Genomic DNA, 13,996 nt, shown 5'->3' with positions numbered 1-13,996 from the left:
ACTGGGGGGAGGCCTGTGGCAGAAGGCAGAGTAGAAAGACCAGAGAAGCGTACACACACACTTCAGCAGCTTTTTTTAATTTGGAACACTTTCTTCATAAAGGACACACCTTCAATACAGTTAACACACGGTTACACGGGAATCCTGCAGACAGCAGAATCCTACACCCACAATTGCACAGGACACCCATGGCTTGGGTCACTGGAATGCAGTATTAACTTCCAAACACTCAGTTTGCCTTTATCAAAAGATGGCTCTGGAGTCCGTCTTGACAGTAAAAGGCCAATTCTTTATCTGCTGTAGACAAACCTTAGTGCACAATAATTGTTGTCCTCTTCCCCCAGCCCTTAGAAAAGGTGACATGGTCAAGCTCAGTTTTGAAAAGTAGTACTGCACTGCTACAAAAGGGGCACAGGAAGAGGTGCCAAAGTCAAGCTATAAGGAAAGGAGGGCTGTTAGGACCCGTTAGGTAACAGGGTTACCAGACATGCTGCAAGAACACTTTTTTGTACAGATTAAGACTATACAAGTATAGGAATGCGTACAAAACTCGACCTCGGCCCTCTTACAGTCTATGGGAACAGAATCCACTTCTGTAATCCACTCACCCTCTGTAGCGTAGCTGACTTGCCAAGTTAGAAGCAGTGCCTGTTAGGAATCTCTTACTACCACCCCCATCAAATCAAGCTCCAGAACACCAAGAACTGGAGAGAACAGCATTTGTTTTCTGATGTTTTATGAGCAATACCACCATAAGCCATCCAGCGAGTACCTACACCAAGAGCTTTTTACTACACTTAATTTACAGTCTTTTAAATGTGCTCTGCAAATTTGGCACACGCTGCTTTGTTTTTAAAGGCCCCTTTAAGTTTCTTAAGTTCAGCGGAAGCTCGAGTTACTGCTTCTGAAGCTGCGCTTCCCTTCCCCAGGAGGGGCAGCCCCTCTGGGTTAGCAGGACAGCTGTGGGGACTGAGCACATCTCCCACCACTTCCGTGAACAGTTCCGTTTCCAATTTAAAGATAAGAACTTGTTAAAAAGGTATGAGCGTAAGTTGCATCAGCTGGTGAAAAAGGTCACTTGTGTTCCAGCTCCAAAAAGGGCACAGCTGGTACTTCAACAGGAGTAAAGGTGTTCAGGTGCATGATGGAATAAGGTGGTAAAAAGGAGAACGACCCTGCAGTAACTGGGTACCCTTCCCCTCCAAACCACAAGGAAGTTCCTTCACTGATGTGTGCGGTGCCTGATTTCAAAGCAAGGAAACCAGTAGTCAGCACCAGCCCTTGCAGGTGAGTTCTAATCTCGGTCCCCTTCGTGCTCTACCACATACACCTCCAGCCTGCTCTGACTAGACCAACATGCCATCGCTGTTCACTGAGAAAAATAAACAAGCATGCATACAAACACACACATGCAGAACTCCATTTGGCAACTGCTGTATTTGTTACTGCGTCTAGGAAAGATCACAAACTGATTGCCCACGCACCTGTCTTCCCCTTTGGACTGCAGAAAAAACACCCTGCAGCCACCATCTGCAACCTGCCAACACCACACCTATAGAAAGCCATGTCAACAATTTGTAAAATTACACAAAGGAAAAGCCACACCAGCCCTGTACTATTTGAAACAATCTAAAATGGTCAGCTCTGGCCGCGGTGGTTTAGAGCAGCGAGGAAGGCAGGGCTGAGAACGGGCACTCACACACGGAGAACGGGATGCCGAAGGGCCGTTAACAGCTGCTTTCCTTGCTCTCTTGCACTAGGAGCCCAATCCAGAAACTCAATCAAAAACTCTTTTTCTGCACAGGTCTTCAGGTGCAGTTCCTCAAGCGTTCAGTTTGCTGAAGAGAGGTGTAGGATTTGTTGTCGTTTTGCCATACAACAACAGGCTTCCTTAAACATTGCTGCCCAGGTTAAGTGTCAGTAATCAGTGAAGATTTAGTTTTTGGGAAGGAAGGGAACACAGGAAAAAGCTTTTCATTCTGCAGCTCCTAAGAAAAGCCTTTATTTTTTTTCCTCCAAAGTTTATTCAACAGAACAGGACCCTAAGCACTGGAAAACCAAATGCAAAATATCTGGTATTGGATTTATGCATCAGGAGGCAGCTGCTGTCACCTCACAGTTCAGCAAATATTGACAAAGATTTAAAACCCCAAAATCTGCCACTAGCCAATTAATAAAGAACCTAAGCCACATTTCAATTTCACTTTTAAATGAAATTAAGTGTCATCTTAAGAAGACGACAACTCTGCCATCTATTAGTCTAGTCATTACTAAGGTAGGAAAAATGGCTCTTGGGTGTCAGGATTATGAAAATAATTAATTGCTAGGGTGAATAAAATGCTTTAGTTCTTCAATGAGTGACAAAGAATTGAGCTTGTATGCTGCTTTTTGGCTATTTTTAAGGCATTCCTCTTCAAAACCACTGGTCCTAACTTGATGTTAGTAGCAGGATACACACTGCTAAAAATAAGACTTAAGCACTTAAAATACAGTCATGTGCATTACAGCCTGGAGCATTTTCTGTCACTTCTGGTTTTCTTCATCATCTTCAGATCTATGACCAAGTACATAAAGAAAAAACCAATAAGCAATGGAGGAAAGTCTAAGCTATAAATTTTGGGCAGTAATGATCTGCTCCTTCAGCCTCCTTTCTTTTAATTGAGTTGTAAGCAGGGGCCTGTTCAAGAACTCAATTTGTACCACCAGTATTATCAACCCCTGCAACCGCAGATGAAACCATTGCTATCCAACTGTGTGCATGAAACTCCAATAAAAGGGGAAGAGGAGGAGGAATGGCCATGTTACCGCCATACATTTATAGAACCAGAAACCCAAACCTAGCACCCGATTGATCACAAGAATTTCTTGCCTCTGCTGCCATGTTACATAATGTAATTTCAATGTACAGTTATAGAAAGATGGGAGCAATACCACAATACCATACTGTAAGAGATGCACTGTACCTTTCAAACTTGAACCAGGAGAATAATGCAGCTCCAGCGCATTTGTGCTCTGTGATCGAGAGTGCAATCACTGTTTTGCATATTATTACGGCTTCATTCAGCACCTTCCCATGACACTTTCCAGTGAAAGCCAGCAACTTTACACCTGCTGTCATCCACCAGAGCAAAGCAGACCTGCATAAAACCCCATGCCAATGCTCAGACAATGCACAGGATTTTTACTTATAAACACAGAGAAGGGATTGCAGGTACTGCTCAGCTTTAGAGATGAGAAAGAACCAGTTGTAGTTCCATATTCTAAATTACATTTGTGAAAAGAGATTACAAAACAGTGCATTTCTTGTGCTTTTCATGAAGTATCAGAATTAAACAAAAAATTTTCAAGGAGCTAAATTCTCAGTACATTTTTCATGTTTTTTGGATTAGCATTTATCTGTTCAGGAGACACACAGCTCACTCATGTCCACCACATTTCAGCAGCATTCAGATTCTTCAACACAAAGTCAATGGTTTAAAAAAAAAATTAAAAAAAAAAAAAGTACTGAGTTATGAAATAAGATCAATATCCAGTGTCCTGCTAATAAAGTCATATTTTAATATAAAATATTCATACAGCATACTCTACACCTCATTCTCTCTGCTAGCTGAATACTGTTACTGACTATTCAAACAGAAAAACTTCAACCACTTTGCTCTTCAATGTTTTGGAGGGACAATATGGTTTCCAGCAGCTACTTTGATCACAGTAAAGGGGGGAAAGGAAAGAGGGAAAGACGGGGGTAAATGTTCCAAAACTCTATATTAGGTTACGAAGTCGGCTGAAAGAGGGGAAGTTTTTCAGAATGTAAGGACTGATCCCACTCAGTGGAACACGAAACACCGCACTCATTAGTGTTTCCATTAGAAAATTCTCCTTCCTACACTGCAAGTCACCCTTGTGCTCTCTTCCTGCCCAGTACGAAACCTTTTTCCCCTCTAGAAACAAAACTTAAGTCATTGCTCCCCTCTGTTGTCTTCTGCTCTTTCGGTTAGAGTTAAATAATAATTAATGTTGCTATAAAGATGAGTTAAAAACCCCAAATGCAGCCTTGGAGCCCGCTCATCAGGGTGTCATGTTTCAGGAAGCTGATTAATGTCCGTCAGTTTTGTGTCATTCAGGATTGCACGGATTCTCTCCAGGGAATCTGCCTGCCGGATCCGCTCCAGCTGCACCTACAGAAAGCCAACAGACACAATGAACTAGTAAAACATGCCAAGGGACCACGGAACCATAACCAGAACTGAGCCAACAGGCAGCGTTAGCAACCCCTACTACCTGTGCAAGCAGAAGAGACAGCAAATTATCATTGGCTGAAAAATGCAAGGCATGAAGGAGCTCAAGCTTAATTTAGAACCAAGAATGGGGGGAAGGAAGACATAAGGCAGTTGTGTTTTTACAATAAAAAGACACTTTCTGGGGGGCTCAAGCAAGCCTTCATCGTCACTCTATGTTTTGCCTAATAACCAGCAACCAACACCATGCTGGCCAGGCAACCTTTTTTTTTTTTTTTTTTACATTCCAACTTTCACATTCTTTGTGTTAGGATCTGGGCTTTCAATTGTAAACTTGCAACTAGTGGTTAATTGATTTTTAGCCCTTTCTCTCCATTGCTGACACCTAATTTGGCCAGTGGACACCTCACACAAGTCATACTCACCCAGGCTCTCCGCCAACAAGGTCAGGGAAGGAAATAACCCTGACTGGCTATCAAGAAACCAAACTCCTCATTTGATGGTGATCTCATGTTATGCAGCAGATCTTGTACTATGCACGGTGGAGATGGTGCAAACCACTGTTTAAATTGAACACACTAACTGCTGAGAAACTGATGTGTAATAACTGCTTAGGGGCAGAAAGAAAGCACAAATACAGAGCTACAACACCTCCTGAGCTCAGTACTGAAGGCTTACTAAGCTACCTGCAAGTTTTGGAAGTGCGCCACACATCTTCAAAGCAGTGTGTATGTTTTTGCTCTAAGAACTGCATAAACCAGTGCATGTAGTACTTAAAAGAAAAAAAAAAAAAAGAGGATGACAAGCAAGAAGCAACTTCACTAGCCAGGACAATTCAATAGTCTCCTTTGTCCTACCTACTCCTCCAGAAACAGCCAGAACAAAAGACGACAATTCCCTATTGTCCATCCAGCTAAACTCTGTCTAGTAAACAATCTCCTATATTCCTGTTTTAGTTTTCCAAATCAACCTGGACACCTGACTGAAAAAAATTCTATTTTTAATTCTGCTGAATTTCACCAAGCAGACTGGCCAAGAACTCAAAGGAGACAGTGCTGAAATTCAATACCTCATTTGTGAGCAAGATTTCTAGTAAGCTGGAAGGTGACGGCAGGTGCAAATTCTAAAAACAGAGACACTGAAGGTGAGACCAATCTAGCCTGGCTCCCTGAGGAGACAGTCACCCTGCAAACGCAACAACTGCAGGTCCCTTCATGTTCTCTACAGTTAACAGGAAGAGAGATCAGCCTGACAAACTGGAATGAGCCTCGATGAACACCCCTGCCAAAACTCCTTCCTTCAGCCACCTCTTGGTATGGCACTGCCAACCGCAGGTTCCACTTTTTGGAGGAAATACAAGGATAGCAACAGCGACAACAGCAAGGATAAGACAGTATAAACAGAAAGCAGTAAATGTAACAGGAAGAACCATTTCATATATTCAGATCAAACAGTGCAAATTCCTTACTTTGTCCTCAAATATTTACATCCTAATGATTTGCTATTAAAAGTAACATACTGGAAAAACATCAGGAGATGGACAATGAAATGCTAGGGTCTAAAGGTACCATCATTCATGGCTCGCTACAGTTCCTTTTAGCGCCATAATTGTGTATCTTTGCTGTTGAGTATTGGTTGGAATCAAGTCATCAGAATAAAATCCCCAATAGGCTTTAATATTAATATTATACTAGGAATACTTGATCAGTTTATTATACTAATAACTTTAAAAATAGTTCATAAATACCAACATAAGACAATTTACAACTGCTACTTCTTATTTTACATAGCTCTGGAGAAGTAAAGAAACAAAAGCAGCACCTTACAAACTGATTGCACCTCCCTTACCTGAAGCGTCTGAGAAAGCTTTACAAAATCTCTCTGTACTTGCTCACTGACATCTAATTCAGTCTGCAACCGCTGAGCTTTATTCTTCTCTTCAAATACCAGCTGTTCAAGGTTTGCCTGAAGAGAGAGAGATTCTTTATGCTGTGCTTAAACTGAATAAAAAATGAGAAGCTGGTATAAACTGATTAAAGCATGATACTAGAGCAAAGAAGCATGGTTATTCTCAGAGTCCTGGCAAAAATTTAAACCAATCACTCTTTTTACACCTCAATTTTCCTAACTGCATCAGACAAACATTCTCATGATTAGACTGGTTAAAGCATGAAAAAGCCCCATGTCTTTTAACAGCACTATGTACAAGAATCTCAAAATAAAAAAGCAGATTTCTGAGTTTTAATGGTACATGGACCATAGATGAAGGGCAGTAATCTGCTGGTGAAAATATAACTATCTTGCTGTCTCGAGTTTTAGTCAAAAAAGTCTGTGGTGGAAGGGACAAAGAAAAACAAGAAACAGAGGGAGAAGTTAGATCACAATTAATTAATCTGACTGGGCCAAAGCTGGGCTCCTTCCTACAGCAGCAACAAAATGACATTTATTCAAAAGTATCAAAGCATTCACACCAAGGTTTGGTTAGTCAGGAAGCTTTCCATGCAGAAATGTTATTGAAGCCTAATGTTGGAAGACAAGCCAAAAGAGATACTCAAGTCAGCAGCATTTCAGATCCACTGCTTTACAAATACAAGTGCAAAGTGACTGGGATGAGGATTTAAACCACATCCAATGGACACTATTTTACTGCCAGAATCTTATCAATGTTCAAAAGCTTCCTTTTCCATTCTCATGTAGCGATACACTCTCTCTACAGTTTGATCACCATAAAAGATGCCTACATACTTCATACTCAGACATCATAGCTACCTTTGCTGCTGTCTCCTTCTTCAGCTGTTCTTCTAGAGTGTTTTTTGTTTCCTGCAGACTCTCCAGCTGCTGCAGGTTTTCCTGCGAAGAACTTTCCAACTATATTATAATAATAAAAAAGTATTAACTAAGACTCCTAACATTTCAATTTCTCACAGTCCCTCCATGCAGAAGTATAACCTAAGTGTCTTTCCTGGGCCTCAGGAATACACCTAAATAATCTCTCCTAAGGACACAGAAAACACCTAAATAACATCTCTGATATGAAGAGGTTGATGTCAAAGACAGCAACACAGTGTCACTGATAGAACTAGCAGAGAAAAGGAATCCTATTCTCTTTGTTTAAAAAAAAAAAAACCACACCAAGACCCAAATCCCACAGTGAAAGAGCTCCTTACCTGTTCCTTTTCCACTTTTATTCTTTCCAGTTCAGCTTTTAAACTAGAAATGGATGCTGAAAAACAAGAATATTAAAGCTTAAATACAAGAAAAAACCTCTACAGATGTTTAAAGGAGAATTAAGCACATGCTACATCAAAGGTACCTCAAAGGTAAATAAATAATTGTACTTTTGTTTTCAGCTTTGGTGTATTGCTATCAAAAAGGGACAGTATTTAAAATTCAGATAAGTCTACTTATCACAAAATCAAGTCTTCACTTATCTTACTAATTTCTAATATTCCTATTTTGAGACTTTTACCCCTGCTCACCTATTTCCTCTTTGCAATTCTCTATTTCCAGCTGTAGAGTTTCTTCTATATTTTCTTTCAAATACTGTTCAGCTTGAATCTGTTCTTTTAAGAACAAAATCTCCGCCTTAAGTTTCTCCTCAAGGTGATCTGCTGCTGTCCGCACGCTAATTATGTCTTCGCGATATTTTAAAATCAGCTCACGGAGCTCCTGAATCAATGATTAGCAAAGATTTGTATTATGATCTTCAGATACACACAGTACTACATTTATCAGCACAGAAGCCAAAGTTATGCTACCCTGAGGTTTGCCCCACCATACCAGATCTTGCATCCAGCAAGGTATTAAAACAAAATTGCAAACAGTTTGGTTGGCCATAGTAAATGAAGAATGTGTAAAGATTCACGTCTCCACAGGCTTATGACCCCTCTCCCCCTGCCCTTCACCCCCCACAAGCTTTTAAGCTTGATATGCTTGAGCATAAGGGAGTGGCCATGAAAAGGATGACGAGGCTTATCATTATTCAAGGCTTAGGATTATTACTAGTCTTAACGCCTGGACAGAAATTAAAGTGACCGACTTAGCTTAATTTACTGAATCAATATCTACATTAGAGGATCCATGATGACTGAACACTTATGTGCCCAGTTGCAAAATACAGCTTAAACTAGCTGAACTGGGATAAACCCACACTCTACTGACAACAGAGCAGTTGTCAGGCCATAGTTAACTCATTTTACTATCTATCCATACTCTGAAGCACACCATGGCACAGTGGGATAAGACTGCTGATTTTGTACATCACGGACTTATGGGGTTAAAATCCAGATTATTGTTCATTGAGCTATTTGAGTCAGCTTTTTGATAAAGATTCTTCCAGCGACATCTAGTCACGTGCATTATTTGTGTTAACGATTTTAAAATGTTTTACCTCTGCTGCTTCTGGCAGAACGAACTCTTCGCCTTGCTGTAAAGACACGTGCAAGCTATGTTTTCCTTGAAGACTTTCATTATCTTTTTGCAGCCTCACCAACTCTTCAGAAACCTGCTCCCTTGACTGTGTCAGGACAGCCTCCAATGCAAAGAAAAGCATAAATTCTCACTTAGGCTCATGCTCAGATCTCTTCATGCCCCATTTACTATCATTGCTTTCAAAAGCCTGGTGAATTGATACTCTTTGCAAAGATGGGCAACAAAATGATTGTGTGGATCAGCATGATCAGTTCTCTCTTGCCTGGTCTATGCATCAGAAATAAAGGCAAGATCAACCTTAATTGTACAGGCAGACAGGAGGAAGCAGGTGACAAGTACAGCACTGTTAAGTCTCCCAGTTTTCCTCTGTACTTATCCATTAGCTAGCTGTGCTCATGGAGGGGGGGCAGGGGAGGAAATCACATGTGGTTTTGGGAAACTGGCAGTGAAGTTTATTAGAATCACTTGGCAACTCAGCTGTAAGGTCAGGTTATTCAAAAACCTTGAACATTCATCCTGAAACTTTCAATGGTAGGTGTCTGCCTCCCACTGTCTTTTGAGGAAAAGATGAAAACAGCTGATCTCTTGTGAACAAAAAGGATAAGAAAACACAGTTTTGCTTGCATTACAACAGAAAAAAATCCAGTGAACTTTTCTAAAAGGAATGATTGCTTCGGTATAGGGAAATAAGGACTTGAACTCTGACAGAAGCTGCTCTTTGTATCATAGGTGGATAGCATGAAAAGCAGATTCAGATCCATACATTTTCTGAATCTTCTGCATCTCCATTAGGCATGCTCTCATGCAGATCATCAACCAGAACACATCTGCAAGCAACGTCCTGATGTCCTAGAGACAATCCCAAACCCCAGAAATGGGATACTGGGATTCATGAGAACGAATGCTCTTAGTCCACACAATGCTGTGCAAGGGAGGAAAAAAGAAGAGACTTGATTCTACTATAGAAGTGAATGAATTGCTCTAAGGAAGTTAGACCTTGTTCTGCCCTAGAAAATGAGGTCCTATTCCTGTTCTCTGCCTTAATTCCTACAAGATGTTCAAAATAGTTTAAAAAAAAAAAAAGTAAGTTTCCTCTTCCCGAGTGTTAGGACAGATATTTTAAACATTTAAACATTGAGCATTCATCTCCAAAACTCAAGAAAATATTCACTAGCGATGAATCCTAAAAAATTGTCCTGAGAAAATCTACTCTGTCTTCAGAATAAGGGGGAAAAGAAGTTGACTAGTGATCTCCATGTTAATCAATGTGCATACACACAGAAAGTATGACAGACTGACCCTACAAACCCAGCACCTGCTATCAGAGCTCACTTGATCAGCATCTTTTTATGTTAAGACACACAGCTCTCTCCAGCCAAGCTTGGCCGGGCAGCAAGACAAAGTCTGTCACAAACACACTGAGCTCCAAAGGTTACCCAAACAGTGCTGTTCAAGTGACCTCTGGGTTTAAGCTGGCTTACCATTTGCTCCTGGACACTTCTCTTTGCTTGCGAAAACGCCTGCTGCAGTTCGCTGAGGAAGTTCTCTGACTTTTGACATTTAGCCATAAGCAAAGAGATCTTAAAAAAAAGAAAACCCACACAAAGATATAAAGCACGAAACAGATTTTGAAGAAGAAATAAGCATTGAAGTTCGCTTGCCTGTTATCATTACTAATATATACTTTGAAATTTTAAACTAATCCACCAAAGTTCATTTTGTTAATTCGCTACTCAGTAGAGCAGTAATGCAGCTCCAGTCAGTAAGAAGAGGTGCTGTGCTTCTATACCAATAATATACTTATATTCTATTTTCTAAACCCTAAACAACAAACAGTTAATTCTAATCAAACTTGAATGTAAGCCAGTTCAGAGACACTGAAGGAAGACTGCAGAGTTACTACCTAAGTTTTCAGCATTTTCTTTATCTTAAAGTTATTTTTTGTACCTTTTAATGAAAGCATAAATCTTCAAAAACTTTACAATTAAGTTATTCTACAACAACACATGCTTAACAGTAAGATTAAGCATTACTTAATTAACAGTGCCCTGGTACAGCCAAAAGAACAAACATATAAACATATTCCTGTCATCTAAGACAGACTTTGTCTGATGACTACTGCTTCCTCAGTAAGAAGAAAATACTGCGTGGGATGGAAGAGAGAAAGTCTTCCAGCTCAAGTGAAGTAAATTCAATGTCTTGTACACAGCATTTACCTAATATTGTAATCTTTAATAGGCCAAAGATGATGACTTTTTTTTGTTAAAGCTATGACTACCACACATCTTATTTGGCTCTGTTGTTCCAGGAGAGTTATATACACATCTCAGATTGAAAAATCTTTTCAGCAGACTATTATTTTAAAGAAGTCCAGTGCATATTTTGGACCAACTACGGTTACTGCCTGCTCAGCTACTCATTAACTGTATGTCTTCACCACAAGTCTGTTAACTGGGTGTCAAGTATTGATGAGAGCAAATGGTATGAATAGTACCACTCTTCTACTGACAAGGACAGTGACCAGGAACACAGGGCTACTTTTGCATGTTTGGGTGATTTCACCCATAGGTCACTTCAAAACTCAAATTCCAATTATCATCTCTGTAATGGATTTCAAGATTAGAAACAAAACTTTAGGGCCAAAACTGTTTAACATGATATTAGAGACATGTCAGACTTATCTAGAAACTGTGGCAGACTCAGGTGGAGCATAACTAACCCTAGAAAGTCTCATTTTTGCTGCATCTACAGCAGGTAGTCCATCCATATCTAACAGAAGATGAGTTCTTGTTACATACTTTTGAATAACATTTCATCATTCCTACCATCTTGATTACAAAATGCTTGTACCTGATTAGAGGAGTCTTCAGCACTTTGTTTCATGTAGTCCTCCAGTTCCTGTTTGTCTTTCATTGTCTTTTCCAGCTGGTCATTAGCCTGTCTCAGCATCACCTGCAGCTTTTTCACCTGTGTTGTTACAACAAAATAATTTAATTTTCCATTCTTTTGGGGAGCTTTTATTTCCTGAACACAAATATAACCTGCCCCATTGCACCCTCAAACCACAAAACAAATCCCTCAAAACCCTATGCTACCCAGAAGTTCCTTTACTGTTCTTCTGAAACACCCTGCAGCACAGATTATACCTATAAGGAAACATGGGACATCAAACTGCACTGGACTATCGCCACGTAATGACTTCAATCACTTATTTCAAAGCAGAATGTGACTCATGCTTTCCGTACCCATCTGAAAGTTGTTCTTCAGTATATGGCAGGAAACAAACATCCTCCAATACTTTACAGTCATTTTATGCTGCTAGGATGAGGTCCTCTAATTTTTCCTTCGCTCTTAACAATTCTTGCAGTTCCAAAGATAATAGAATTTAATGCATAAAAGCATTTTAGAATATAAATTATGAAAGATACTGACTTCAGAATGAGCACAACACTTTTTATAGAACAGTGCCTTTACTGCGTGGTCTTATAGCACAGGATAAAGTGGTTCTCCAAGGTGAATCCTTAAGAAATAGGTATATGTGGTACTCATGACTGCATAACAGTAACAAATCAGGTTATGTCAATAAAACGTCAGAAGATCCAGATTTTAAGTATGCTGCCATTGTTCAATTAAAAACAATGAATAAAACAGCAGATAGTTCACTGTTGCAACCTTAATAGTATGAACAACTGCAAAAGGCTTGCTAAAGCTTGAAGAGAAATCCCACCTGGTCTCTTGTCTCAGCTTCCTGAATCTGGATACCTTGCAACTGCTTCTCATAATTCGAGCACATATCACAGCGTCTACCCAGCTTGTTCCCTGCATTCTGCACCTGGAGAACACAGAGTTATCAGCTGCCATAAAGGCCATAAAATTCTTCAAGGAATGCAGGAGTGCTACATACTCTCAGGTGTGTTGTGTGATCACAAAATATGACGGATAAAAGACAGTGGCAGAATCATGTAATGGCAAGATTAAGTTTCTCTAAAAGTAAAGGATAATGTAAAGCGGCTGCAGGATATCAGCCTTTCCTGGCACATGTCCCACTATTAGCACAAAAGCAATAAGCCATGGCACACAAGAGTTCATCAAGTCATTCAGTGTGTCCTTCTGAAATATATTACTTAACCACCTGTATAGAAACAGACATCTCAGAGAAAAGCTTTCAACAGACCACAGCATTTTTTCATGCAATTATTTGGTATTACAAACCAAATTATAAACACAATACTACCTGGTTTGGGTTTTTTGTGTGTGTGTTTGGGGTGGTTTTGTTTGTTTGTTTGTTTTTTAAATCAACACAAACCAATTAAAAAGAAAGTCAGTTCATCAGGTTAGGACTTCCTTAAATCTTTTTCCTCCTGTAACTTTATTTACTTTTTATTACCCTCCTCCAGCTCTGCTCAGTATCAGAGACTGAATAATCTGCTAAAAGAACAATTGGGAAACAATAAAGTAGAAGACACGCAGATGGGGGGGGGGAAACAAAGAGTAAATCAGTTGTCATTTTGAAATTGTCATAGTTTTGGCCAAGGGGACAAAGGGAAGTTTTATCAAAGCTGCCAGTCAGGTTTGAGCTGAAAATGTGTATTTGCTGCTCCATGTCCCACCCACACAGAGTGGCATTCACACACCCTGCCTTTACTCCTGCCTCCAGAATCACGTGGGAAGCAGTGCATTTCTTTTGCGAATTCTGAGAAAGGGCTGGAGTAAAATGTCATCCAAATGTTAACAGGGCAAGGAAATACTCAAGAGTAGAGGATTTAACTCAGCTCTGAGATCACAACGCTGTAATTTCTACAGATATTACAAATTAACAGCAACATGAAAAGTAGCAACTTTACAATAGGTTTGGAGAGACGTCCTAAGTAATGATTTGTAGGTAAGTTGAATTCCAACAAGTTGAGGGAAGAAAATATCACTAGTTCTTCATTTCATCTGTCCTTTCCCTAGCCTCTTCTCTTTCACTGCGTTTTTACATTCCTTTTTTTCCGCCCCCATCTTGTCTTCCTTTTCACCCATTATGGATTGTTATCTCCCCCTTCCCCTTTTCTTCCCCCAAAGTGTTGCTCCTTGGCCTCTCTTCTTCTGAAAAGTAACCACAGGGGCCTCACAATACACCTCTTTTCAGCAATAAACCAAATGCAAGCTTTGAACTGGCATCAAATAAAGCTGCTGAAAAACTGACAGGCAGAACACCCAGGAGCAGCAACTTCCTTGGTCACCCACACTGAAACTGCCACAGTGTTAAGTCTAATCTGCTGCTTGTCGCTCCCAGAAATTGGTTTCTGATGATGCAAGTCCCCAAGAATTTTCTGAAGCTTCCTTTG

General features: G+C 40.1%; 1 protein-coding gene across 2 annotated transcripts in view; it reads right to left on the bottom strand.

Annotated features, from left to right (window-relative positions):
- Positions 1–61: 61 nt before the first annotated feature.
- RABEP1 (rabaptin, RAB GTPase binding effector protein 1) overlaps positions 62–13,996 on the bottom strand; it is a 49,534-nt gene continuing 35,599 nt past the window's right edge. The window contains exons 10-18 of one of the 2 annotated variants that reach the window (XM_068415528.1): positions 12,394–12,498; positions 11,517–11,633; positions 10,148–10,246; positions 8,626–8,766; positions 7,715–7,904; positions 7,403–7,458; positions 7,005–7,103; positions 6,084–6,200; positions 62–4,175 (exon numbers count right to left, since the gene is read on the bottom strand). In XM_068415528.1, the coding sequence (XP_068271629.1) occupies positions 4,074–4,175; positions 6,084–6,200; positions 7,005–7,103; positions 7,403–7,458; positions 7,715–7,904; positions 8,626–8,766; positions 10,148–10,246; positions 11,517–11,633; positions 12,394–12,498 (1,026 nt within the window). In that variant the 3' untranslated portion in view covers positions 62–4,073. The remainder of the gene's footprint in view (positions 4,176–6,083; positions 6,201–7,004; positions 7,104–7,402; positions 7,459–7,714; positions 7,905–8,625; positions 8,767–10,147; positions 10,247–11,516; positions 11,634–12,393; positions 12,499–13,996) is intronic. The other variant, XM_068415530.1, reaches the window with a different exon arrangement.

Source organism: Nyctibius grandis, chromosome 18, assembly GCF_013368605.1.
Source record: "Nyctibius grandis isolate bNycGra1 chromosome 18, bNycGra1.pri, whole genome shotgun sequence".
Classification (NCBI taxonomy): Eukaryota; Metazoa; Chordata; class Aves; order Nyctibiiformes; family Nyctibiidae; genus Nyctibius; species Nyctibius grandis.
This window is presented reverse-complemented; position numbering and strand designations above follow the sequence as displayed.